The sequence below is a fragment of the Pinus tabuliformis genome, chromosome 4_2, assembly GCF_031772625.1.
Source record: "Pinus tabuliformis cultivar Carrire ecotype Pingquan chromosome 4_2, CPIR1, whole genome shotgun sequence".
Lineage (NCBI taxonomy): Eukaryota > Viridiplantae > Streptophyta > Pinopsida > Pinales > Pinaceae > Pinus > Pinus tabuliformis.
In genome coordinates this window covers 870,753,434-870,781,024 of record NC_142304.1, presented here as the reverse complement: position 1 = coordinate 870,781,024, position 27,591 = coordinate 870,753,434, and the positions used below count along the sequence as shown (strand labels likewise).

Below are 27,591 nucleotides of genomic sequence, written 5' to 3'. Positions count from 1 at the left end.
GACCATCCTTTCCTCATCATTTATTGAAATTGAAACTCGAGCAAATCTATCCAAAGGACAGTCAGAAACTTGGTTGCCTGTGGGAAATGCTGCTACAATATCAATACAATTTTTGTCAAGGATGCTGTCACTGCTTTTATCGCATTTATTGGATGTACCTTCAGCATCGCTGTTTTCTTTCCTCTCCTGTCCACTTAAGTCCTCTGCGTGGATGATGCCTACAGTTTTTCTGATTTGTCTGGAAATTCAAAAGGTACCTCAGTTCTACTCATTTGCCACCTAGAGCGAAAATGATCAATGGCATCTTCGGTGGTGTCATTTTGTGTGGATCCTGGACCTCCAATAATTTCATGCAACACATTCTCATCCAGATTTCCTAATTCATCGAAGTAGTCATATAAACTTTCAGAAGCATGTTGTTCAATCAAATCATCTGGAGGATGCAAGACATTATGAAAGAAAATGCTTATTGAATCATAATAGAATGGTGGTCGTGGAGAGTTGTGGTCACCCTCAAACTTGATGATGTTTTTATCACCGGCATATGGGTTATATATGAGATCTGAATGATGAGGCTGAATAAAAAGGTCCCCTGTGCCATGTCCAAATAATGCAGCCATAAAAAACTTTGTCGCTATTTTAACAACATCAAGATCCATGATATCAAAATGCGCCTTCCTCTGGATTACCTTTCGCATATATTGAACTACAACTTTAACAGTGAACTTTGGGAGGCAAATCTTGTACACATCAACCAGCTCCATACATCAAGCTTGTTACAGCCCAGAGAAAGATTTTCGTTTCTTCTTTAAAGCCCTGCAAACTTCATCTGGAACCGGTTTATGGATATCCTTATAGAGTCCGCTCATAGTTGTTCACAATACCCATTCGCTTTAATGCCATGAGTCTACTGTATGGATTACTGTCTATTACTTCAGATTTCATATCCTTCACTTTTAGGTGTCACATAGCTACACCTTTTACAGTCGTGGAAATCTGCTCTGCATGATGTTGCAACTTGGTAAGCTGAGGAGGCAAATGTGGAACAATATCATGGGCATGAGAGACACGTATATGTTTTGATACAAATGTATTATCAAAATCAGCAAACACCGAATTTCCAATACGAGGCTGCCCAAAGGTCACAACTTGGACACCCTTTGCTCCATAGTTTACCGTAAGATCAAGTGCGCAAAAGGAAGCCATAGCTCCACCCATTTAATGCCCTGTAATCATAATGGATAGTGCATTATTCCTCTTCTGGATTTTCTCTACCGCTTCTAAAATCCTCGGACGCGATGTTGTATTATGGTAGGCAGAATAAAATCCTTGATGTACCATTGAACCAGACATGCCAGGGTAATTAAGATCAAGCTGCTTGAAAAGCAAATCTTCTACCCAGTTCCGAATGCTGTTCTCTTGTGTACCCCTAAATGCAATGACAATGGCCCCAAGGTCTTTTGCTACACCCACAAATGCCTGAAAGCAATGTTCTACATCCACTATGAGTTCTATCAGCTGGAAGTTCTTTGTCGAACCACTGCATCTCGAACAAGTCCAAGAGATAAGAGCATTCAGGTCACTCATATACACCGTAGATGTATATTCTGCAAGAATCTTGGCAACCGTGCGATTATAGATGTGTCCATGACGTTTGGGAACCAAAATCCCTGTCCTCAAATCTCTTCCTGCACAAAGTATAGGGCTGCACAGAACCAACAGAATGAAAATTTTGAGATTAGAACCAACAGAATGAAAATTTTGAGATTTTCCCACCGCCAAGAATGAATCATAGACCACCGCAACTTTTGCTTGTACAACTGTCAACCATCTCTTTGCAAGCACCCATATTATGATATGTTGCATTACCGCCAACTTGGAACATGAGTGATACAGAAGGCAACTTATTTCCATTCCTTACACATAAGCAGGAAGAACATATTGTGACCGTCATGCAACACCTTACACATGCTATTCCCGTAAAATTCTCGCAGAACTATGACAGCTGGGATGAGATGTGCTATGGATCAGCACGAATTTCCCATTTCGTAGCGCAGTTAGTGCAAACTCAATGTTTTCCGCTACGAAATCACCTAAACCGAGCTGCGCTGCGAAACTGATAGAAAGTATTTATGTGCCTTTGACAAACCATTGAACTGATGTAAAAAATTTAAAATTTTTTCTTGAGTGATAACAGTGGCTCCACTTGGGATAGTGTGCTCCTGTAGTACACTAAGAACTCGTAGAACCAGTGCCTTATCCATTTATGACAAACAGAAATTTGCTTGACAAGCATGACTGTAGGAGAAAGAAAGCTACATCTACTGAAAAATGCTCAGTTGACCTTGAGCTTATTTATATTTACCTACCTACCTACCCTAACAATTTCAAACTTTTTTCTACTCAATCAATATGAAATTTCCAATGTAACCAATCCTCTGTTTTATCTGATATTTGACTTCTTTGACTGCATCGGAGTTCAGAGCCAATATGATAGTGTGATGACCGCTGCCACTGAAAATGTCTCTGACTGCATCGGATTTCAGAGCTAATGTGATAGTGTGATGACCGCTGCCACTGAAATTGTCTCTGATATTCTTTGAAAAACAGAAATACTGGAGAGTAAAACTCTTCCATGTAATCAGCTACAGGATCCCTGAATACATGATCAGCTTGTTTTTCCTTGTAACTTTCCAGCTGTGCAAACTGATCTTCAACCACAGTGTTCAGTTCCTCAATCGTGAAAGAGAAAGGAACCAGCATTGTCTCCTTGCGTTCTGCCATAGAAAACTTCTGAGAATAATGATCATGATCATGAAAACTGTATGCCTGAATTTGTCCTTCTAAACCTTCAATTTCTTTTTCAAGGTCCTCAGCAAATTCATCCAAAAATCTCATCCTATCCTCTGCCTTGCAGTCAAAGGATTTTAGATATGAGGATAAGGACAAAGAAAAAGATTCATTTGTTTCTTCTTTACTATGATCATCATTCCATTGTTTGAAACCCTCAACTGAAGGAAAGTTTACCACCACCTCTGACCTATCTATCCATTCCTCCAAAAACATAAGCCATAAGTCTTGAAATGACTTAACGGATTTGATAGGAAAACTTTCAATCCATTGTTTGCATTTCCCTTGAAGTGAATCATAGAATAACATAATGCAAACATCCTCATGTTTAACTCTAAGAAGCTCAGTAAAATGACAAAAATCTGTTATATGCTTCAAGGTTAAACTCAAATCTTCTCCGTTGAATTTTGGACCATTCCTTAGAAAATATGCATCCTTGGGAAACCATGAATTCCTGAAAAATCTATGCATGCATACCTTGAAGTAAGAATGGTAGCATCTGGGTCTTTCATAACTCCAGTGGAATCACCATGAATGTATGAATTTTGAATTCTTCAACAATGGAGTCGCCAAGGTAGATTTGCAGCCTCAAAAACCTTCTGAGCTCCTGCTACCTTCAGAAGTTCAGCTTTAAAATTTCGGGAATGAGTAATCATCAGACTCCCGGCAGACGCACCAAAATGTTATCACAAAATCGTGTACTAAGGGCTGCTACTTAGCAAGATCTCATGCAACTATTTCAAACCAGGCTTTAGACTAAGGCTTAGCCTCCTTAGTCAGAGAGGGCTCTCTCACAGATTTTTGATATGGATTAATAACAAGAAAAGATGGCTAACTCTTCAAACAGTACATGAAAATAAGCTGGTTGGAACAACAAAATAACACTTCTTCCATTGGGCTCATGGAGTCAAACACCTCTGCAGTAAACTATTAACTACTCAATCATGGAAGCCAAGGCATATAATGTTTAAACACTCAGAACATTTCTCAAAAAGAACCTCAACTCATAAACATACACAGGAAGTCTGAGCACTAGGTGAATTCAGAGTGATTGCATGTCTATTGAGCTGTAAAACAGAAAGGATAAAGACAAAACCACATATATTCTGAGCCTTTGAACACAAGATGAATCTTGGGAAGAAAAAGTAATCTTTCTATTACTGTCAAAAGTCTTTTACCTTAGCCAATATAAAAACTCTGTTTCTTTTATAAATCTCCAACCCCACTTACATCAGAGTTTCTCCTATATATAGGAAAACAAAACTAAAACTACCTTGAGTCTCCTCCTCCAGCATGAGGGGAGCTCGATGGTCTATCATTAACTAACATTATCTATTTTTAAACAAACTTATTAAATACATAAGGTATTGTGCTGTAAATACATAGAGTCCTAATCACATTGAAATTCTAACTCTATCTCCTCGTATGCATGATTCCTTTCTTGATCTTTGACAGCTGTCTTTTGTTGGTTAGGCTCAAGATGATTGAGCTACAAATGCAAGGAACACTGACTTTGGATACCTGTAAGCGCTGATGGATCATTTATCTTCAGGATCAAAACACCTATTTTTAAGGTCCCTGTCTCCTACCATCCTCCGAAAATGTAGCAGCATGTTCCCAACTCTTTAATAACTCAAAGTATGGAACGCTGCTACCAAACACCATGTCTCCAGATGAGCTGTAGGCTGTATTGATGTACAGGTGTCTCTCTTCTAACATTCCCGGTCAAACTGTTTATTCTGCATTGAAAACATCACCTACAGCAGTTTCGTAGCGCGCTACGAAACTGCTGTGTGATTTAAAAAACACAGTCTTCCTCTAAACTCCTCACAAAATTGAATAGCTGCTGTTTGCTAAGCTTCACAGTTGCCATTTGAAGGATACTGCCATCATAGACAAACCCACTGGTTGCAGCTGTTGCTATTGGTCATTATGTAAAAAAAAACTACCCTGTTGGTGGCTTCCTTTAGATATGCTTGTTGATGTGTTGCTTTCAGCATATGAGTCATCACATGAGCCACTAGAAATGTCTTGAAAAGATGTTTCTGAAGCTTTCTTACAGGATATAGTATCTGTAGGTTGGGAGGTTTTATTTTGAGAAACTTCTCCAGTTTCCAGATCTCGAAGGGAGGCAATGATTGCTTCTATGACCATCCTTTCCTCATCATTTATTGAAATTGAAACTCGAGCAAATCTATCCAAAGGACAGTCAGAAACTTGGTTGCCTGTGGGAAATGCTGCTACAATATCAATACAATTTTTGTCAAGGATGCTGTCACTGCTTTTATCGCATTTATTGGATGTACCTTCAGCATCGCTGTTTTCTTTCCTCTCCTGTCCACTTAAGTCCTCTGCGTGGATGATGCCTACAGTTTTTCTGATTTGTCTGGAAATTCAAAAGGTACCTCAGTTCTACTCATTTGCCACCTAGAGCGAAAATGATCAATGGCATCTTCGGTGGTGTCATTTTGTGTGGATCCTGGACCTCCAATAATTTCATGCAACACATTCTCATCCAGATTTCCTAATTCATCGAAGTAGTCATATAAACTTTCAGAAGCATGTTGTTCAATCAAATCATCTGGAGGATGCAAGACATTATGAAAGAAAATGCTTATTGAATCATAATAGAATGGTGGTCGTGGAGAGTTGTGGTCACCCTCAAACTTGATGATGTTTTTATCACCGGCATATGGGTTATATATGAGATCTGAATGATGAGGCTGAATAAAAAGGTCCCCTGTGCCATGTCCAAATAATGCAGCCATAAAAAACTTTGTCGCTATTTTAACAACATCAAGATCCATGATATCAAAATGCGCCTTCCTCTGGATTACCTTTCGCATATATTGAACTACAACTTTAACAGTGAACTTTGGGAGGCAAATCTTGTACACATCAACCAGCTCCATACATCAAGCTTGTTACAGCCCAGAGAAAGATTTTCGTTTCTTCTTTAAAGCCCTGCAAACTTCATCTGGAACCGGTTTATGGATATCCTTATAGAGTCCGCTCATAGTTGTTCACAATACCCATTCGCTTTAATGCCATGAGTCTACTGTATGGATTACTGTCTATTACTTCAGATTTCATATCCTTCACTTTTAGGTGTCACATAGCTACACCTTTTACAGTCGTGGAAATCTGCTCTGCATGATGTTGCAACTTGGTAAGCTGAGGAGGCAAATGTGGAACAATATCATGGGCATGAGAGACACGTATATGTTTTGATACAAATGTATTATCAAAATCAGCAAACACCGAATTTCCAATACGAGGCTGCCCAAAGGTCACAACTTGGACACCCTTTGCTCCATAGTTTACCGTAAGATCAAGTGCGCAAAAGGAAGCCATAGCTCCACCCATTTAATGCCCTGTAATCATAATGGATAGTGCATTATTCCTCTTCTGGATTTTCTCTACCGCTTCTAAAATCCTCGGACGCGATGTTGTATTATGGTAGGCAGAATAAAATCCTTGATGTACCATTGAACCAGACATGCCAGGGTAATTAAGATCAAGCTGCTTGAAAAGCAAATCTTCTACCCAGTTCCGAATGCTGTTCTCTTGTGTACCCCTAAATGCAATGACAATGGCCCCAAGGTCTTTTGCTACACCCACAAATGCCTGAAAGCAATGTTCTACATCCACTATGAGTTCTATCAGCTGGAAGTTCTTTGTCGAACCACTGCATCTCGAACAAGTCCAAGAGATAAGAGCATTCAGGTCACTCATATACACCGTAGATGTATATTCTGCAAGAATCTTGGCAACCGTGCGATTATAGATGTGTCCATGACGTTTGGGAACCAAAATCCCTGTCCTCAAATCTCTTCCTGCACAAAGTATAGGGCTGCACAGAACCAACAGAATGAAAATTTTGAGATTAGAACCAACAGAATGAAAATTTTGAGATTTTCCCACCGCCAAGAATGAATCATAGACCACCGCAACTTTTGCTTGTACAACTGTCAACCATCTCTTTGCAAGCACCCATATTATGATATGTTGCATTACCGCCAACTTGGAACATGAGTGATACAGAAGGCAACTTATTTCCATTCCTTACACATAAGCAGGAAGAACATATTGTGACCGTCATGCAAGACCTTACACATGCTATTCCCGTAAAATTCTCGCAGAACTATGACAGCTGGGATGAGATGTGCTATGGATCAGCACGAATTTCCCATTTCGTAGCGCAGTTAGTGCAAACTCAATGTTTTCCGCTACGAAATCACCTAAACCGAGCTGCGCTGCGAAACTGATAGAAAGTATTTATGTGCCTTTGACAAACCATTGAACTGATGTAAAAAATTTAAATTTTTTTCTTGAGTGATAACAGTGGCTCCACTTGGGATAGTGTGCTCCTGTAGTACACTAAGAACTCGTAGAACCAGTGCCTTATCCATTTATGACAAACAGAAATTTGCTTGACAAGCATGACTGTAGGAGAAAGAAAGCTACATCTACTGAAAAATGCTCAGTTGACCTTGAGCTTATTTATATTTACCTACCTACCTACCCTAACAATTTCAAACTTTTTTCTACTCAATCAATATGAAATTTCCAATGTAACCAATCCTCTGTTTTATCTGATATTTGACTTCTTTGACTGCATCGGAGTTCAGAGCCAATATGATAGTGTGATGACCGCTGCCACTGAAAATGTCTCTGACTGCATCGGATTTCAGAGCTAATGTGATAGTGTGATGACCGCTGCCACTGAAATTGTCTCTGATATTCTTTGAAAAACAGAAATACTGGAGAGTAAAACTCTTCCATGTAATCAGCTACAGGATCCCTGAATACATGATCAGCTTGTTTTTCCTTGTAACTTTCCAGCTGTGCAAACTGATCTTCAACCACAGTGTTCAGTTCCTCAATCGTGAAAGAGAAAGGAACCAGCATTGTCTCCTTGCGTTCTGCCATAGAAAACTTCTGAGAATAATGATCATGATCATGAAAACTGTATGCCTGAATTTGTCCTTCTAAACCTTCAATTTCTTTTTCAAGGTCCTCAGCAAATTCATCCAAAAATCTCATCCTATCCTCTGCCTTGCAGTCAAAGGATTTTAGATATGAGGATAAGGACAAAGAAAAAGATTCATTTGTTTCTTCTTTACTATGATCATCATTCCATTGTTTGAAACCCTCAACTGAAGGAAAGTTTACCACCACCTCTGACCTATCTATCCATTCCTCCAAAAACATAAGCCATAAGTCTTGAAATGACTTAACGGATTTGATAGGAAAACTTTCAATCCATTGTTTGCATTTCCCTTGAAGTGAATCATAGAATAACATAATGCAAACATCCTCATGTTTAACTCTAAGAAGCTCAGTAAAATGACAAAAATCTGTTATATGCTTCAAGGTTAAACTCAAATCTTCTCCGTTGAATTTTGGACCATTCCTTAGAAAATATGCATCCTTGGGAAACCATGAATTCCTGAAAAATCTATGCATGCATACCTTGAAGTAAGAATGGTAGCATCTGGGTCTTTCATAACTCCAGTGGAATCACCATGAATGTATGAATTTTGAATTCTTCAACAATGGAGTCGCCAAGGTAGATTTGCAGCCTCAAAAACCTTCTGAGCTCCTGCTACCTTCAGAAGTTCAGCTTTAAAATTTCGGGAATGAGTAATCATCAGACTCCCGGCAGACGCACCAAAATGTTATCACAAAATCGTGTACTAAGGGCTGCTACTTAGCAAGATCTCATGCAACTATTTCAAACCAGGCTTTAGACTAAGGCTTAGCCTCCTTAGTCAGAGAGGGCTCTCTCACAGATTTTTGATATGGATTAATAACAAGAAAAGATGGCTAACTCTTCAAACAGTACATGAAAATAAGCTGGTTGGAACAACAAAATAACACTTCTTCCATTGGGCTCATGGAGTCAAACACCTCTGCAGTAAACTATTAACTACTCAATCATGGAAGCCAAGGCATATAATGTTTAAACACTCAGAACATTTCTCAAAAAGAACCTCAACTCATAAACATACACAGGAAGTCTGAGCACTAGGTGAATTCAGAGTGATTGCATGTCTATTGAGCTGTAAAACAGAAAGGATAAAGACAAAACCACATATATTCTGAGCCTTTGAACACAAGATGAATCTTGGGAAGAAAAAGTAATCTTTCTATTACTGTCAAAAGTCTTTTACCTTAGCCAATATAAAAACTCTGTTTCTTTTATAAATCTCCAACCCCACTTACATCAGAGTTTCTCCTATATATAGGAAAACAAAACTAAAACTACCTTGAGTCTCCTCCTCCAGCATGAGGGGAGCTCGATGGTCTATCATTAACTAACATTATCTATTTTTAAACAAACTTATTAAATACATAAGGTATTGTGCTGTAAATACATAGAGTCCTAATCACATTGAAATTCTAACTCTATCTCCTCGTATGCATGATTCCTTTCTTGATCTTTGACAGCTGTCTTTTGTTGGTTAGGCTCAAGATGATTGAGCTACAAATGCAAGGAACACTGACTTTGGATACCTGTAAGCGCTGATGGATCATTTATCTTCAGGATCAAAACACCTATTTTTAAGGTCCCTGTCTCCTACCATCCTCCGAAAATGTAGCAGCATGTTCCCAACTCTTTAATAACTCAAAGTATGGAACGCTGCTACCAAACACCATGTCTCCAGATGAGCTGTAGGCTGTATTGATGTACAGGTGTCTCTCTTCTAACATTCCCGGTCAAACTGTTTATTCTGCATTGAAAACATCACCTACAGCAGTTTCGTAGCGCGCTACGAAACTGCTGTGTGATTTAAAAAACACAGTCTTCCTCTAAACTCCTCACAAAATTGAATAGCTGCTGTTTGCTAAGCTTCACAGTTGCCATTTGAAGGATACTGCCATCATAGACAAACCCACTGGTTGCAGCTGTTGCTATTGGTCATTATGTAAAAAAAAACTACCCTGTTGGTGGCTTCCTTTAGATATGCTTGTTGATGTGTTGCTTTCAGCATATGAGTCATCACATGAGCCACTAGAAATGTCTTGAAAAGATGTTTCTGAAGCTTTCTTACAGGATATAGTATCTGTAGGTTGGGAGGTTTTATTTTGAGAAACTTCTCCAGTTTCCAGATCTCGAAGGGAGGCAATGATTGCTTCTATGACCATCCTTTCCTCATCATTTATTGAAATTGAAACTCGAGCAAATCTATCCAAAGGACAGTCAGAAACTTGGTTGCCTGTGGGAAATGCTGCTACAATATCAATACAATTTTTGTCAAGGATGCTGTCACTGCTTTTATCGCATTTATTGGATGTACCTTCAGCATCGCTGTTTTCTTTCCTCTCCTGTCCACTTAAGTCCTCTGCGTGGATGATGCCTACAGTTTTTCTGATTTGTCTGGAAATTCAAAAGGTACCTCAGTTCTACTCATTTGCCACCTAGAGCGAAAATGATCAATGGCATCTTCGGTGGTGTCATTTTGTGTGGATCCTGGACCTCCAATAATTTCATGCAACACATTCTCATCCAGATTTCCTAATTCATCGAAGTAGTCATATAAACTTTCAGAAGCATGTTGTTCAATCAAATCATCTGGAGGATGCAAGACATTATGAAAGAAAATGCTTATTGAATCATAATAGAATGGTGGTCGTGGAGAGTTGTGGTCACCCTCAAACTTGATGATGTTTTTATCACCGGCATATGGGTTATATATGAGATCTGAATGATGAGGCTGAATAAAAAGGTCCCCTGTGCCATGTCCAAATAATGCAGCCATAAAAAACTTTGTCGCTATTTTAACAACATCAAGATCCATGATATCAAAATGCGCCTTCCTCTGGATTACCTTTCGCATATATTGAACTACAACTTTAACAGTGAACTTTGGGAGGCAAATCTTGTACACATCAACCAGCTCCATACATCAAGCTTGTTACAGCCCAGAGAAAGATTTTCGTTTCTTCTTTAAAGCCCTGCAAACTTCATCTGGAACCGGTTTATGGATATCCTTATAGAGTCCGCTCATAGTTGTTCACAATACCCATTCGCTTTAATGCCATGAGTCTACTGTATGGATTACTGTCTATTACTTCAGATTTCATATCCTTCACTTTTAGGTGTCACATAGCTACACCTTTTACAGTCGTGGAAATCTGCTCTGCATGATGTTGCAACTTGGTAAGCTGAGGAGGCAAATGTGGAACAATATCATGGGCATGAGAGACACGTATATGTTTTGATACAAATGTATTATCAAAATCAGCAAACACCGAATTTCCAATACGAGGCTGCCCAAAGGTCACAACTTGGACACCCTTTGCTCCATAGTTTACCGTAAGATCAAGTGCGCAAAAGGAAGCCATAGCTCCACCCATTTAATGCCCTGTAATCATAATGGATAGTGCATTATTCCTCTTCTGGATTTTCTCTACCGCTTCTAAAATCCTCGGACGCGATGTTGTATTATGGTAGGCAGAATAAAATCCTTGATGTACCATTGAACCAGACATGCCAGGGTAATTAAGATCAAGCTGCTTGAAAAGCAAATCTTCTACCCAGTTCCGAATGCTGTTCTCTTGTGTACCCCTAAATGCAATGACAATGGCCCCAAGGTCTTTTGCTACACCCACAAATGCCTGAAAGCAATGTTCTACATCCACTATGAGTTCTATCAGCTGGAAGTTCTTTGTCGAACCACTGCATCTCGAACAAGTCCAAGAGATAAGAGCATTCAGGTCACTCATATACACCGTAGATGTATATTCTGCAAGAATCTTGGCAACCGTGCGATTATAGATGTGTCCATGACGTTTGGGAACCAAAATCCCTGTCCTCAAATCTCTTCCTGCACAAAGTATAGGGCTGCACAGAACCAACAGAATGAAAATTTTGAGATTAGAACCAACAGAATGAAAATTTTGAGATTTTCCCACCGCCAAGAATGAATCATAGACCACCGCAACTTTTGCTTGTACAACTGTCAACCATCTCTTTGCAAGCACCCATATTATGATATGTTGCATTACCGCCAACTTGGAACATGAGTGATACAGAAGGCAACTTATTTCCATTCCTTACACATAAGCAGGAAGAACATATTGTGACCGTCATGCAAGACCTTACACATGCTATTCCCGTAAAATTCTCGCAGAACTATGACAGCTGGGATGAGATGTGCTATGGATCAGCACGAATTTCCCATTTCGTAGCGCAGTTAGTGCAAACTCAATGTTTTCCGCTACGAAATCACCTAAACCGAGCTGCGCTGCGAAACTGATAGAAAGTATTTATGTGCCTTTGACAAACCATTGAACTGATGTAAAAAATTTAAAATTTTTTCTTGAGTGATAACAGTGGCTCCACTTGGGATAGTGTGCTCCTGTAGTACACTAAGAACTCGTAGAACCAGTGCCTTATCCATTTATGACAAACAGAAATTTGCTTGACAAGCATGACTGTAGGAGAAAGAAAGCTACATCTACTGAAAAATGCTCAGTTGACCTTGAGCTTATTTATATTTACCTACCTACCTACCCTAACAATTTCAAACTTTTTTCTACTCAATCAATATGAAATTTCCAATGTAACCAATCCTCTGTTTTATCTGATATTTGACTTCTTTGACTGCATCGGAGTTCAGAGCCAATATGATAGTGTGATGACCGCTGCCACTGAAAATGTCTCTGACTGCATCGGATTTCAGAGCTAATGTGATAGTGTGATGACCGCTGCCACTGAAATTGTCTCTGATATTCTTTGAAAAACAGAAATACTGGAGAGTAAAACTCTTCCATGTAATCAGCTACAGGATCCCTGAATACATGATCAGCTTGTTTTTCCTTGTAACTTTCCAGCTGTGCAAACTGATCTTCAACCACAGTGTTCAGTTCCTCAATCGTGAAAGAGAAAGGAACCAGCATTGTCTCCTTGCGTTCTGCCATAGAAAACTTCTGAGAATAATGATCATGATCATGAAAACTGTATGCCTGAATTTGTCCTTCTAAACCTTCAATTTCTTTTTCAAGGTCCTCAGCAAATTCATCCAAAAATCTCATCCTATCCTCTGCCTTGCAGTCAAAGGATTTTAGATATGAGGATAAGGACAAAGAAAAAGATTCATTTGTTTCTTCTTTACTATGATCATCATTCCATTGTTTGAAACCCTCAACTGAAGGAAAGTTTACCACCACCTCTGACCTATCTATCCATTCCTCCAAAAACATAAGCCATAAGTCTTGAAATGACTTAACGGATTTGATAGGAAAACTTTCAATCCATTGTTTGCATTTCCCTTGAAGTGAATCATAGAATAACATAATGCAAACATCCTCATGTTTAACTCTAAGAAGCTCAGTAAAATGACAAAAATCTGTTATATGCTTCAAGGTTAAACTCAAATCTTCTCCGTTGAATTTTGGACCATTCCTTAGAAAATATGCATCCTTGGGAAACCATGAATTCCTGAAAAATCTATGCATGCATACCTTGAAGTAAGAATGGTAGCATCTGGGTCTTTCATAACTCCAGTGGAATCACCATGAATGTATGAATTTTGAATTCTTCAACAATGGAGTCGCCAAGGTAGATTTGCAGCCTCAAAAACCTTCTGAGCTCCTGCTACCTTCAGAAGTTCAGCTTTAAAATTTCGGGAATGAGTAATCATCAGACTCCCGGCAGACGCACCAAAATGTTATCACAAAATCGTGTACTAAGGGCTGCTACTTAGCAAGATCTCATGCAACTATTTCAAACCAGGCTTTAGACTAAGGCTTAGCCTCCTTAGTCAGAGAGGGCTCTCTCACAGATTTTTGATATGGATTAATAACAAGAAAAGATGGCTAACTCTTCAAACAGTACATGAAAATAAGCTGGTTGGAACAACAAAATAACACTTCTTCCATTGGGCTCATGGAGTCAAACACCTCTGCAGTAAACTATTAACTACTCAATCATGGAAGCCAAGGCATATAATGTTTAAACACTCAGAACATTTCTCAAAAAGAACCTCAACTCATAAACATACACAGGAAGTCTGAGCACTAGGTGAATTCAGAGTGATTGCATGTCTATTGAGCTGTAAAACAGAAAGGATAAAGACAAAACCACATATATTCTGAGCCTTTGAACACAAGATGAATCTTGGGAAGAAAAAGTAATCTTTCTATTACTGTCAAAAGTCTTTTACCTTAGCCAATATAAAAACTCTGTTTCTTTTATAAATCTCCAACCCCACTTACATCAGAGTTTCTCCTATATATAGGAAAACAAAACTAAAACTACCTTGAGTCTCCTCCTCCAGCATGAGGGGAGCTCGATGGTCTATCATTAACTAACATTATCTATTTTTAAACAAACTTATTAAATACATAAGGTATTGTGCTGTAAATACATAGAGTCCTAATCACATTGAAATTCTAACTCTATCTCCTCGTATGCATGATTCCTTTCTTGATCTTTGACAGCTGTCTTTTGTTGGTTAGGCTCAAGATGATTGAGCTACAAATGCAAGGAACACTGACTTTGGATACCTGTAAGCGCTGATGGATCATTTATCTTCAGGATCAAAACACCTATTTTTAAGGTCCCTGTCTCCTACCATCCTCCGAAAATGTAGCAGCATGTTCCCAACTCTTTAATAACTCAAAGTATGGAACGCTGCTACCAAACACCATGTCTCCAGATGAGCTGTAGGCTGTATTGATGTACAGGTGTCTCTCTTCTAACATTCCCGGTCAAACTGTTTATTCTGCATTGAAAACATCACCTACAGCAGTTTCGTAGCGCGCTACGAAACTGCTGTGTGATTTAAAAAACACAGTCTTCCTCTAAACTCCTCACAAAATTGAATAGCTGCTGTTTGCTAAGCTTCACAGTTGCCATTTGAAGGATACTGCCATCATAGACAAACCCACTGGTTGCAGCTGTTGCTATTGGTCATTATGTAAAAAAAAACTACCCTGTTGGTGGCTTCCTTTAGATATGCTTGTTGATGTGTTGCTTTCAGCATATGAGTCATCACATGAGCCACTAGAAATGTCTTGAAAAGATGTTTCTGAAGCTTTCTTACAGGATATAGTATCTGTAGGTTGGGAGGTTTTATTTTGAGAAACTTCTCCAGTTTCCAGATCTCGAAGGGAGGCAATGATTGCTTCTATGACCATCCTTTCCTCATCATTTATTGAAATTGAAACTCGAGCAAATCTATCCAAAGGACAGTCAGAAACTTGGTTGCCTGTGGGAAATGCTGCTACAATATCAATACAATTTTTGTCAAGGATGCTGTCACTGCTTTTATCGCATTTATTGGATGTACCTTCAGCATCGCTGTTTTCTTTCCTCTCCTGTCCACTTAAGTCCTCTGCGTGGATGATGCCTACAGTTTTTCTGATTTGTCTGGAAATTCAAAAGGTACCTCAGTTCTACTCATTTGCCACCTAGAGCGAAAATGATCAATGGCATCTTCGGTGGTGTCATTTTGTGTGGATCCTGGACCTCCAATAATTTCATGCAACACATTCTCATCCAGATTTCCTAATTCATCGAAGTAGTCATATAAACTTTCAGAAGCATGTTGTTCAATCAAATCATCTGGAGGATGCAAGACATTATGAAAGAAAATGCTTATTGAATCATAATAGAATGGTGGTCGTGGAGAGTTGTGGTCACCCTCAAACTTGATGATGTTTTTATCACCGGCATATGGGTTATATATGAGATCTGAATGATGAGGCTGAATAAAAAGGTCCCCTGTGCCATGTCCAAATAATGCAGCCATAAAAAACTTTGTCGCTATTTTAACAACATCAAGATCCATGATATCAAAATGCACCTTCCTCTGGATTACCTTTCGCATATATTGAACTACAACTTTAACAGTGAACTTTGGGAGGCAAATCTTGTACACATCAACCAGCTCCATACATCAAGCTTGTTACAGCCCAGAGAAAGATTTTCGTTTCTTCTTTAAAGCCCTGCAAACTTCATCTGGAACCGGTTTATGGATATCCTTATAGAGTCCGCTCATAGTTGTTCACAATACCCATTCGCTTTAATGCCATGAGTCTACTGTATGGATTACTGTCTATTACTTCAGATTTCATATCCTTCACTTTTAGGTGTCACATAGCTACACCTTTTACAGTCGTGGAAATCTGCTCTGCATGATGTTGCAACTTGGTAAGCTGAGGAGGCAAATGTGGAACAATATCATGGGCATGAGAGACACGTATATGTTTTGATACAAATGTATTATCAAAATCAGCAAACACCGAATTTCCAATACGAGGCTGCCCAAAGGTCACAACTTGGACACCCTTTGCTCCATAGTTTACCGTAAGATCAAGTGCGCAAAAGGAAGCCATAGCTCCACCCATTTAATGCCCTGTAATCATAATGGATAGTGCATTATTCCTCTTCTGGATTTTCTCTACCGCTTCTAAAATCCTCGGACGCGATGTTGTATTATGGTAGGCAGAATAAAATCCTTGATGTACCATTGAACCAGACATGCCAGGGTAATTAAGATCAAGCTGCTTGAAAAGCAAATCTTCTACCCAGTTCCGAATGCTGTTCTCTTGTGTACCCCTAAATGCAATGATAATGGCCCCAAGGTCTTCTGCTACACCCACAAATGCCTGAAAGCAATGTTCTACATCCACTATGAGTTCTATCAGCTGGAAGTTCTTTGTCGAACCACTGCATCTCGAACAAGTCCAAGAGATAAGAGCATTCAGGTCACTCATATACACCGTAGATGTATATTCTGCAAGAATCTTGGCAACCGTGCGATTATAGATGTGTCCATGACGTTTGGGAACCAGAATCCCTGTCCTCAAATCTCTTCCTGCACAAAGTATAGGGCTGCACAGAACCAACAGAATGAAAATTTTGAGATTAGAACCAACAGAATGAAAATTTTGAGATTTTCCCACCGCCAAGAATGAATCATAGACCACCGCAACTTTTGCTTGTACAACTGTCAACCATCTCTTTGCAAGCACCCATATTATGATATGTTGCATTACCGCCAACTTGGAACATGAGTGATACAGAAGGCAACTTATTTCCATTCCTTACACATAAGCAGGAAGAACATATTGTGACCGTCATGCAAGACCTTACACATGCTATTCCCGTAAAATTCTCGCAGAACTATGACAGCTGGGATGAGATGTGCTATGGATCAGCACGAATTTCCCATTTCGTAGCGCAGTTAGTGCAAACTCATTGTTTTCCGCTACGAAATCACCTAAACCGAGCTGCGCTGCGAAACTGATAGAAAGTATTTATGTGCCTTTGACAAACCATTGAACTGATGTAAAAAATTTAAAATTTTTTCTTGAGTGATAACAGCTTGTATGTCCAAGTCGCTTGTGCCACAACCGACTTTCATCTGTTTGACTTAAGTAGCATTTATCTTCTTGAATCTTATTCAGAATATAGATGTTGTTTGGTGTTCTAACCCCTTTCGCCACAGGTTCCCCTGAGGAAGAGTTCCTTATTTCACAGTCTTTGGTGCTAAAGACAAGGTTATGTCCTTCATCACAGTTTTGGCTAACACTCATGAGGTTGTGTTTGAGCGTGTTTACTAGCAAAGCATTTTGAGCTTTTCCTTTTCCATTAATAAGAGTAACAGTTCCTTTTCCAACAATTTTGGCAGATCCACTTCCAAAGGATACATTTCCTTCCTTTTTGTTCAATGAGACAAACTTCCCTTTGTCCCCTGTCATGTGTCTGGAGCACCCACTATCCACAAACCAACAATTTTCATTATTTTGAGCACATAGAGCTAGGCCACATTTATCCATGTTTAGATTCTTACTTCTTGCTTTTCCTCTTTTGAGTGGGAAATTTTGTTCATTGTGTCCATTATTATTACGTAATGAGCAAATCAGATTAAATTTGGCCAAAGGATCAAAGGAATTGTAGGTCTTGATTTGTCCTTGCCCTTTGGGGCCATATGGTTTGTTTATTTGATCCTTCAGTTTTGGTGTGTCATTCTTACGAGCCATGCAATGTCTAGCTTGATGACCAAAATTTTTACAATGGAAACAATCCCCAAAAAAAATAGTTTTGTACCTGTTGTAATAGCCATCATTTGAATCAACATTCTTCCTTGGAGTTACTCTCTCTTCATTCTTTGGATCTGGGATAGCCTTTGATGAAATAATCTTTCTACTTTTGGGTTGTTGGAAAGTACATCGGCATAGCTTTTCGCATTATTCTTAGTACTTGATGATTCTCCTTTAAAACCTATTCCAGATTTGTCATGTTTAGGTTTTTGATTATTTAGGATAGTGTATATTTGAGAGTTTTTCCAACCCTTTTTAACTTGCTCCAATTCCTTCCTCAGAGATACTATTTCGGCTTTCCATTCTTCGCAAGCTTCTTCTTTTCTTTTAGCTCATTTTTCAAGAGATCTTCCCTTCTTTTTGTTTCCTCGTTTTCTACCTTGAGAGAAATGATTTTATTCCGTAATTTCTCATTTTATTCAATGGCACTTATTAACTATTCTTCTACATTTCCATCTAGCTTTGAGTCATCATCATTTGTGAATGCCATGAATAATACTTCTTGGATTCCAACATGGTCATTTTCTTCATATGATTCTTCATTACCTCCTTTTTGGTGAGGGAACTAGTTATTTGATTTCTTTTTGATGACTACAAATTCATCTTCATCAGACTCATCTTGCTTAGAGGGGAAATTCTTCTTATTGAACCCTTTCTTTTTGTATACCATCCTTTTAGAATTTTCTTCATCATCACTATCATGCTTATGAGGACATTTTGCAGCATAATGACCTATTTTTCCACACTTGAAACAAATAAGAAGGTATTTACCTTTTAGCTTAGATCCTTTCTTTAGCCTTCATAAAAATTGTACCAATTCGGATTCAACATCGGAGTCATCACTACTGACATTCCTTTCTTTCTTTTTGATTTGGAGGCCTTGAATAATGCATCTTTGGAACTTGGGAAATCTTTTCTCATCTCATGCTGAGGATTCATGGAGTTCATCCATCTTGAGAGTATTAGATCCTTAATTTCTTAATGGCACTTCTTTGGAGATCTCTGGGAGAGAGACCTTTTTAACAATGGTGCTTTCTTCAATGTTTTCTTCCAATCCTTTAAGAGAGTTGACCACTTCAGCTACTCAGAGAAAGTATGATGCAATATCTTCTTCATCATCCATTTTCAGACTTTCAAATTTCCTTCTATGAGTTTGAATCTTTGCCTTCTTGACTTTGGAGTCCCCATCGTATAAGCTAATTAGCTTATCCCATACTTCTTTGGCAGAGTTACAATTCATGACTTTTGTAAATTCAGAATCAGTGATTCCACTAGTGATGGAGTTTAAGGCTTTTGCATTTGCAACGTAGACTTTCCTCTCATTTGATTTGTTGGAGTGGAAGGAGCTTTGTATGCCAAACTTAAGAGGAATTAACTTCAGGTTCAAAGGACATTAAGTGTAGGACATTCTCTTCCAGAACCATTTCTCAAAGAAGAATCCCTCAACTGTTAGGCATACTAAGAATCCTTCTCAAGCAATAGGCTGAATGAAGAGTGCTCTGATTTCAATTGTTGGAAATACAGAAAGGGTGGGGTGAATCAATATTTCCAATATTATTATATGCTTTAAAAACATGTGATCACAGAAATATATAATAGAATATATATTTATATATATATATATATATATATATATATATATATATATATATATATATATATATATATATGGTTTCAATCAGTTTCCAAGCACCAACTTGGACTCTTTGTGAGGCTCCAACCTCCAGAGCACCAACTCTGTCTTGTCAAGGCACCAACCTTGAATTTAGGAGCACCAACTCCCAGAACACCAATCCTTTTAGTTCTGAGGCACCAACCTCAAGGGCTCCAACCCTCTGTTGTAACTATCTGGATCTGTTTGGTTGTAATTCTCTACTCCCAACCCTTCTGGACCTATTACTTACTTCTGTCCTCCTGTTCCTTCCACTTCTGCCAGAAATTCGGCTCCCTTTTTTTTTCCTACAATTCGCCAACAACATTAAACTTTCCTTGTTCTCTATTTTATATGCCTGATACACCTGACCTTTGGCTTCCTCCTTGCTCGCTTGAGCTTTGGCTTCCTCAACGCTCGCTTGATCTTTCAACTTCCCCTGCACTCACTCTTCGGCTTCCTCTATCTCTTCGAATTCACCAATACTCACAGGACACATTAATTAGGAAGAGAGGCCATCTTTATTATTATTCAAACAATAGACTTGTTCTTTACGACAATCGCAACATTCATGAACAGTTGGAGTTATTCCTTTAAACCCACAATCGTAATCGCAACATTATGGAGGTCTTTATAAGTCGTGCCCATAGTACAGCTGATGGCCGATTGTCGATTCCCCTGTTGGATGCGATATGATTATAAAATGTTTTTAATGAATCCATTGGTTCCACAGCAATATCGCAATCGCAGTTTATAGTGTGCCATCCCTTTATAACTTGCGATACATATCTTCCAACGCGGCAGACGCGATATTACAATAGGGTGTATTACAATGGAGCAGCGAGTCCACGGTATTATCACAATCAGAGTTTTAACGTGACAAGGCCTTAAACACTGTGATACATAACTTCTGATACAGCAGACGTGATATACCATTAGGGCGCGATATAATAAGAGTCCTCGTTCCGCACCGTCGATTTCTTCTGTATTAGATCCGACGATCAACACTCGGTTCGATCAACACAATCCATCGGAAGCTTGTTGCGCCATAGATCTCTTCTCTCCAGATCTAATGGTCCCAACTTAACCGGATCAACCCAAAACCATCTGTTGATCCTTTATCGTTGATCAAACTACACTAGATCCAACGGCCTACATGCATTTCGGGTGGACTACTTGCACAAGAGTTACCCACCCGAAATGAGCGGTTTTTCTCTCTCCTCTAGTTGCTATGTGTCAACCATTGAATGGAATCGGGCGCTCTCCTCTAAATACCACTTACCATTTTGCATCCGCCTGAAAACCACTGCCACTATTACAAACCAGCTTTTTGGAATATAACCACGTGCATTAATCAATCACTTAAATAAAGCACTTAATCGTTTAACCACGAGATTAACTGTTAACTCCTCCGTTATGGCTCTCACTCTTGGCATATGCGATACTTCCGATAGTTTTTACTTTGGCTTCCGATAGCTCTACTCCCTCGAATTCCTTTTCCACTAGAACGAAAACTCATCTTCGCCGTTCATCTCTTAACACCATCCAATACGACTCCACAGCCCTCCTCCATGCCTCGGCTCCAATATAACACTCCTGGTCTGATAACTACTAATATTCTCTACTATGATATGTTCCTCTTTGCTTCTTTTGATGAATTCTTCCTCTCGGTTCTTCCTGGGCATACATTACACGCGATACTCCCGATATGGCTCCTCCTCAATCTTCCGCTCTTACACTTGCATCTCTTCTCTGCTTTGATGGCTCTGCTCTTATAGCTCCTCGGCTTCATATTGCCATTAATGACAATCTTGATCAACAATCTCCCCCTTTGTCATTGATGGAAATATTCTTCTTCTCTCCCCCTTTGACATCAGTGACAAAGGAGTGCACAAGGACTCCCCCTGTCGAATTGCTCCCCCTGTCCTCCAACATCTTTATGAATCAACTTAAGTGATGCTAAATTGGTAAACCCCATCTTTTGACGAAGATGTTCAAATGCTTCTCGAGGAAGAAGTTTTGTGAAAATATCAGTTATCTGCTCCTCAGTATTGATATATTCCAAGATGATGTTTTGTTCAGCTACTTGTTCATGAAGGAAATGATACTTGATTGGCATATGTTTGGTCTTTGAGTGCATCACTGGATTTTTGTTGAGGCTGATCGCACTTGTGTTATCACAATTGATGGTAATTGGTTGATTTGTACCTATGTTGACATCTTTTAGAGCTTCCTTCATCCATAATATTTGAGTACAACAATTCGCGGTAGCTATATACTCAGCTTTACCTGTAGATAGTGATATGGATGTCTGGTTTTTGTTGAGCCAAGATACTAAACAGTCTCCCAGAAAGAATACATTTCCTCTAGTACTTTTTCGATCATCAACACTTCTGGCCCAATTAGCATCGGTGTATGCAGTGACAGTCAGAGTTGAGATCTTAGGGTACCAAAGGTCGAAATCAGGAGTTCCTTTCAAGTATCTGAGAATTCTTTTTACAGCCATCCAATGGGATTGTCTAGGTGCTGATTGAAATCTTCCCACCATTCCTACTGCCTGGATAATATCGGGTCTCGTAGCAGTTAAGTATAGAAGGACTCCAATTGTTGATCTATAATGAGTTGCATTTATTGGAGGGGAGTCAATCATCTTTGCTTAATTTACAATTTCTGGTCATAGGTGTGCTCATGGGTGCACAATATTCCATTCTGATGGGAATGAGATTTTGGGGGTTAATCAAAATCCATTTCCTTTAAATAGTCGATCTTGGGGCCTATGGGTTATGGCCCACAAAGCCTATCGGAAGCGTTCTTTAGGCTTTTAAGCCTTAAAACGATGGACTTACATTAAAATTGGAGCCACCACACTATCGGCCTTTTCACATCTATCGGGAGCGTTACACATATCGACATTAAGCCTTAACCCTTCGGCCGCAACACTTTACACAATACAAAGGATATACGGGAAATTCGCTCGAGCACATATAAGGTGGATCTCAAATCTTATGCACCGACATTCATAACTATCGGTAGGTCTGGTTCTTATCACCTTCCCTCAGCGCTGTTCCGATGTCGCCAACTGCCGACACCTCTGATCCTTCTGATCGCCAATCGGCTTATCGGCGATATAGCTGTCGGCATATCGCTTATCAGCTATTCAACTCCGTCGTCCCTTAATCTTCGTCAAATGCGATCGTCGATCACACCTCTGTCGTTCATCCTATTTCGGTCCAACAATCCTTGTTTCATCGGTGGTCGCTCATCGACACTCCTTGAACTCTGGGGTACGGCCCTTTGGAAACAAGTTCTGCCAATGTGATATGGTTCTACCACTGATGCGATAATGGGTATGGACCATTGATCCATAATATCAAACAACTCCTGTGTATTCTCGCCATTTTGATGGACTTCTACGTTAAACGCAATTCTCTGCTAGATCTGTCTTCACACACGACATAACATTTAACAATATTATATTGGATCGCCATCACGCTTGATGGTCGATCAACACACTCAAAATTGGGATTTTTAAGCCTTTGCACATATATATATACAACAGAATCGAAAAGAGACATACTACGCAAACACAAAGAAAATCCATAAAACACATATCTATTATAAATAACACATCACGGGTTACAATTTTAAGGCATTTCAGCCTTAGCACAAAGCCTCCTTTCTACTACATCGCACCTATCTCTGATTTCACAAATTCTATTCTATATTACTCTGTCTCCCCTCTTAACACTTGAATATGCAGGTTCAACACACACACACACATATATATGGAAAATATTGTTGGATCGGATCACTGTGAAGGATCTTATCACATCCCTTCCTTGATTTTCACCAACAAAAGCCCTAAATCTCTATAATGCATGCATATGGCAGAATACAATAATAACAAGTCTTTGAGACACTTTTATCCATCTTTTCCCATCTTTAAATCTATTTAAAACAGATTTTTCCCTGTTTTGCTCCCTTGGTCCACGTCTGCTTTCTTTTTCCACTTTGTATTCCTCCCTTTGACTAAGGGTGTTGGATGTTCCTGCATCAGACTCCCGAGGCACAAAAATTTATGACCTCTTGGTCCTAGGATTCTCCTTGTCCTTAGTAATTCTACCCACTTCACTTCTTCAGTGGAACTGCCTTCATGGTCTTCTATGAGCTGCAACCAAACCTCTGCAACAGCAAGTCCTCCCTGCTGCCACTTACCTCACCAAGCTCTCCTCTGGACTTGGTCTTTTGGAAAGCTCTATGGTTCTCTCCTCGAACCTCTTGATGACTAACAATTCTAGCCAACACTTATTTTGTTTAAATTGTTATATCTAAGACAAATCTACCCACAATCGCAAATGTGGAGCTGCCTCAACAACTTCTACCCAACCACAGTTGGAAGTTGTTCTCAGCTTCTCTTGAGAACTCCTTGCTCTTAGGCTGCTGCAAATCTTCTCACCTTCTGCTGTCGTTCTCTGTGCGATAGTAAGACCATAACTCTTCAGCTCTATCAACTGTACCTCCTGCCCCTTCTTCTTTCTCTCTGGAATCCTTTCCCTTCTCTTGTACACAGAGTCTTCTTCTGCTTTGATACCAAATGACGGGAATGAGATTTTGGGAGTTAATCAAAATCCCTCTCCTTTAAATAATCGAGCTTGGGGCCTGTGGGTTATGGCCCACAAAGCCTATCGGAAGCATTCTCTAGGCTTTTAAGCCTTAAAATCATGGAGTTACATTAAAATCGGAGCCACCACACTATCGACGTTTTCACATCTATCGGGAGCATTACACATATCGGCATTAAGCCTTAACCCTTCGGCTGCAACAGTTTACACAATACAAAGAATACACAGGAAATCCACTCGAGCACATATAAGGCAGATCTAAAATCTTATTTACCGACATTCATAACTATCGGTGAGTCCGATTCTTATCGCCTTCCCTCAGTGTTGTTCCGATGCCGCCGACTATCGACACCTCCGATCCTTCCGATCGTCGGTCGACTTATCGCCAATATAGCAGCTGGCATATCACTTATCGACTATTCAAATCCGTCGTCCCTTGACCTCCGTCAAGTGCAATCGCCAATCACACCTCCGTCGTTGATCCTCTTTCGATCCAACGATCCTTGTATCATTGGTGGTCACTCATCAACACTCCTTGAAATCTGGGATCTGGCCCTTTGGAAATGAGTTCTGTCGCCGATGCGATAAAGTGTCTGGACCGTTGATCCACAAGATCAAACGACTCCTATGTATTGTCGCCATTTTGATGGACTTTGCGTTAAATGAAGCTCTTCGCTAGATCTGTCTTCACACATGACATAACATATAACAATATTCTATTGGATCGCCATCACGCCTGATGGTCAATCAACACACTCAAAATTGGGATTTTTAAGCCCTCGCACATATATATACAACAGAATCGAGAAGAGACATAATACGCAGACACAAAGAAAATCCATAGAACACATTTCTATTATAAATAACACAACACGGTTACAATTCTAAGGCATTTCAGCCTTAGCACAAAGCCTCCTTTCGACTACATCGCACCTATCTCTGATTTCACAAATTCTATTCTATATTATTCTGTCTCCCCTCTTAACACTTGAACACGCAGGTTCAACACACACACACACACATATATATGGAAAATATTGTTGGATCATATCACTATGAAGGATCTGATCACATCCCTTCCTTTATTTGCTCCAACAAAAGCCCTAAAGCTCTATAATGCATGCATATGGTAGAATATAATAATAACAAGTCTTCGAGAGACTTTTATCCATCTTTTCCCATCTTTAAATCTATTTTAAAACAGATTTTTCCCTGTTTTTCTCCCCTGGTCCATGTCGGCTTTCTTTTTCTGCTTTGATTCCTCCCTTTGACTAAAGGTGCTGGATGCTCCTGCATCACATTCCATATCTTTTAAGCATGTCTTTAAGATATTTGGCTTGAGATTTGAACATTCCTATTGTGGTTTGAAATACTTGTAGTCCAAGGAAGTAAGATAAATCTCCTATCATTGACATCTCGAACTCTTTTGACATATTTTGAGAAAACTTATGGCTCATCTCATCAGTATTACTAGCAAAAATCAGATCACCAACATAAACAAGTGTGACTAGTGACTTATCCTCATCCGTCTTTATGTAGAGATTACTTCATGCCACCCCCTTCTTGAAGCCTTGTTGTTGTAGACAGTGATCCAATCTTGTGTACCAAGCTCTAGGAGCTTGTTTCAACTCATATAATGCCTTTTTCAACTTACAAACAAAGTATTTTCCTTATGTTAGATTAAACCCTTATGGTTGCTCCATGTAGACTTCTTTCTTGAGTTCCCCATTCAGAAATTCTGATTTTACATCCATTTGATAGATTTTGAATCCTTTTGAGCAAGCAAATGCTAAGAACATCCTGATAGCTTCCACATGAGCTACTGGTGCAAATGTTTCTTCAAAGTCAATTCCTTCAATTTGTGAATAACCTTTACAAACAAGCCTTGCCTTGTTTTTGATGATTTGTCCATCTTCATTCATTTTTGTTTTGAATACCCATTTGGTTCCTATTATGTTTTTGTCCTTTGGACGAGGTACTAGCTCCCATGTCTCATTCTTCTCAATTTGAGACATTTCTTCTTCCATGGCTTTTACCCAATGAGGATCCTTACTTGCTTGAGTAAATGTTTCTGGTTCTATCATGGATAGAAGAGCAACATCATTCTTCTTTGGTGTACTAGTCATCCTTCTTCGGGTTTGCATCCCTTCATCCATATTCCCAATAATCTGCTCTTCTAGGTGATATTTTTGGAGAAATTTCATCTTTGAAGGGGTTTGAGATGGTTCTTTTTCCTTGGTTTTTCATTGGTCTTTTTCTTCTTTTTCAGGTTCTTCTTCTTCAATGAGAGCATCAACTTCATGTTTTTCAATTTCTTTTTCTGGAAGGTCTTCATCAATTTTTACATCAATGCTTTCCACTATTTTCTGTAGTTGGTTATTATAGCACTTGTAGGCTATGCTTCTTATAGAATATCCAAGAAAGATCCCTTCGTGAACCCGTGAATCAAATTTTCCTAGTGAGTCATCATTGATTTTTATGAAAGCACTTTATTCCAAAAATCTTGAAGTATTTTACTGATGCATGTCTTCCTTTCCATAATTCATAAGGAGTCTTTTCATTATTTGGTCTCAATTGAGTTCGATTCAATGTATAGACAATTGTCCTGACTGCTTCTTTCCATAATTTTGTCTGCAAGTTAGCTGTTATTAACATTGTTCTTTCCATTTCGTGAACTGTTCGGTTTCTTCTTTCAATTACCCCATTTTGCTTTAGTGTTCTGGCAGCAGAGAGTTCTCTTTTAATTCCATGTATTTTACATAATTCATCAAATTCTTTTGATGTGAATTCTCCCCCTCTACCTGTTTTGAGACACTTAATCTTAGAGTCCTTTTCATTTTCCACAAGAGCTTTAAGATTCTTAAAACACTAAAATGCTTCAGATTTATATTTTATAAAATATACCCACATCATTCTAGTATAGTCATCAAAGAATATAGCAAAGTACCTTCCTCCTTGGAGTGCCGGAGTTCTAGTTGATCCACATAAATTAGCATGAATGATCTCCGAAGGCTTTGATGTAGAAAACTCCTTGGTCTTGTGACTTGTTATAGTTTGCTTTCCATGTTGACATGGGTCATCCTTGATTTGGTTTGAATAACTTTGGAATGTCTCATTCTGCTTTAGTCTCGCTGATATTGATCAATTTATCGAAGCTTGTATGTCCAAGTCGCTTGTGCCACAACCAATATTCATCTGTTTGACTTAAGTAGCATTTATCTTCTTGAATCTTATTCGGAATATAGATGTTGTCTGGTGTTCTAACCCCTTTCGCCACAAGTTCCCCTGAGGAAGAGTTCCTTATTTCACAGTCTTTGGTGCTAAAGACAACATTTTGTCCTTGATCACAATTTTGGCTAACACTTAGGAGTTTGTGTTTGAGCCCGTTTACTTGCAAAGAATTTTGAG

The 27,591-nt window shown here is 39.1% G+C and overlaps 4 protein-coding genes and 4 pseudogenes across 4 annotated transcripts; all 8 read right to left on the bottom strand.

Annotated features, from left to right (window-relative positions):
- Positions 1 to 218: 218 nt before the first annotated feature.
- Positions 219 to 764, bottom strand: LOC149172429 (uncharacterized). Its single transcript, XM_089426320.1, has one exon. It carries the CDS (start codon positions 762 to 764, stop codon positions 219 to 221), a length of 546 nt encoding a protein of 181 aa, XP_089282446.1.
- Positions 765 to 963: 199 nt separating this feature from the next.
- LOC149172428 (lipase-like) lies at positions 964 to 1,866 on the bottom strand (annotated as a pseudogene).
- Positions 1,867 to 5,216: 3,350 nt separating this feature from the next.
- LOC149172427 (uncharacterized) lies at positions 5,217 to 5,762 on the bottom strand. Its single transcript, XM_089426319.1, has one exon. The coding sequence runs from the start codon at positions 5,760 to 5,762 to the stop codon at positions 5,217 to 5,219; it is 546 nt and encodes a 181-aa protein (XP_089282445.1).
- Positions 5,763 to 5,961: 199 nt separating this feature from the next.
- LOC149172426 (lipase-like) lies at positions 5,962 to 6,864 on the bottom strand (annotated as a pseudogene).
- A 3,350-nt stretch (positions 6,865 to 10,214) lies between these two features.
- On the bottom strand, positions 10,215 to 10,760 carry LOC149172425 (uncharacterized). The gene has a single exon (XM_089426317.1). The coding sequence runs from the start codon at positions 10,758 to 10,760 to the stop codon at positions 10,215 to 10,217; it is 546 nt and encodes a 181-aa protein (XP_089282443.1).
- Positions 10,761 to 10,959: 199 nt separating this feature from the next.
- On the bottom strand, positions 10,960 to 11,862 carry LOC149172424 (lipase-like; annotated as a pseudogene).
- A 3,350-nt stretch (positions 11,863 to 15,212) lies between these two features.
- LOC149172423 (uncharacterized) lies at positions 15,213 to 15,758 on the bottom strand. Its single transcript, XM_089426316.1, has one exon. The coding sequence runs from the start codon at positions 15,756 to 15,758 to the stop codon at positions 15,213 to 15,215; it is 546 nt and encodes a 181-aa protein (XP_089282442.1).
- Positions 15,759 to 15,957: 199 nt separating this feature from the next.
- LOC149172422 (lipase-like) lies at positions 15,958 to 16,860 on the bottom strand (annotated as a pseudogene).
- Positions 16,861 to 27,591: the final 10,731 nt, after the last annotated feature.

What these genes read in the sequence shown, in the direction of transcription:
- LOC149172429 (XM_089426320.1), bottom strand. Translation starts at nt 764, where the DNA reads ATGGAGCTGGTTGATGTGTACAAGATTTGCCTCCCAAAGTTCACTGTT.
- LOC149172427 (XM_089426319.1), bottom strand. Translation starts at nt 5,762, where the DNA reads ATGGAGCTGGTTGATGTGTACAAGATTTGCCTCCCAAAGTTCACTGTT.
- LOC149172425 (XM_089426317.1), bottom strand. Translation starts at nt 10,760, where the DNA reads ATGGAGCTGGTTGATGTGTACAAGATTTGCCTCCCAAAGTTCACTGTT.
- LOC149172423 (XM_089426316.1), bottom strand. Translation starts at nt 15,758, where the DNA reads ATGGAGCTGGTTGATGTGTACAAGATTTGCCTCCCAAAGTTCACTGTT.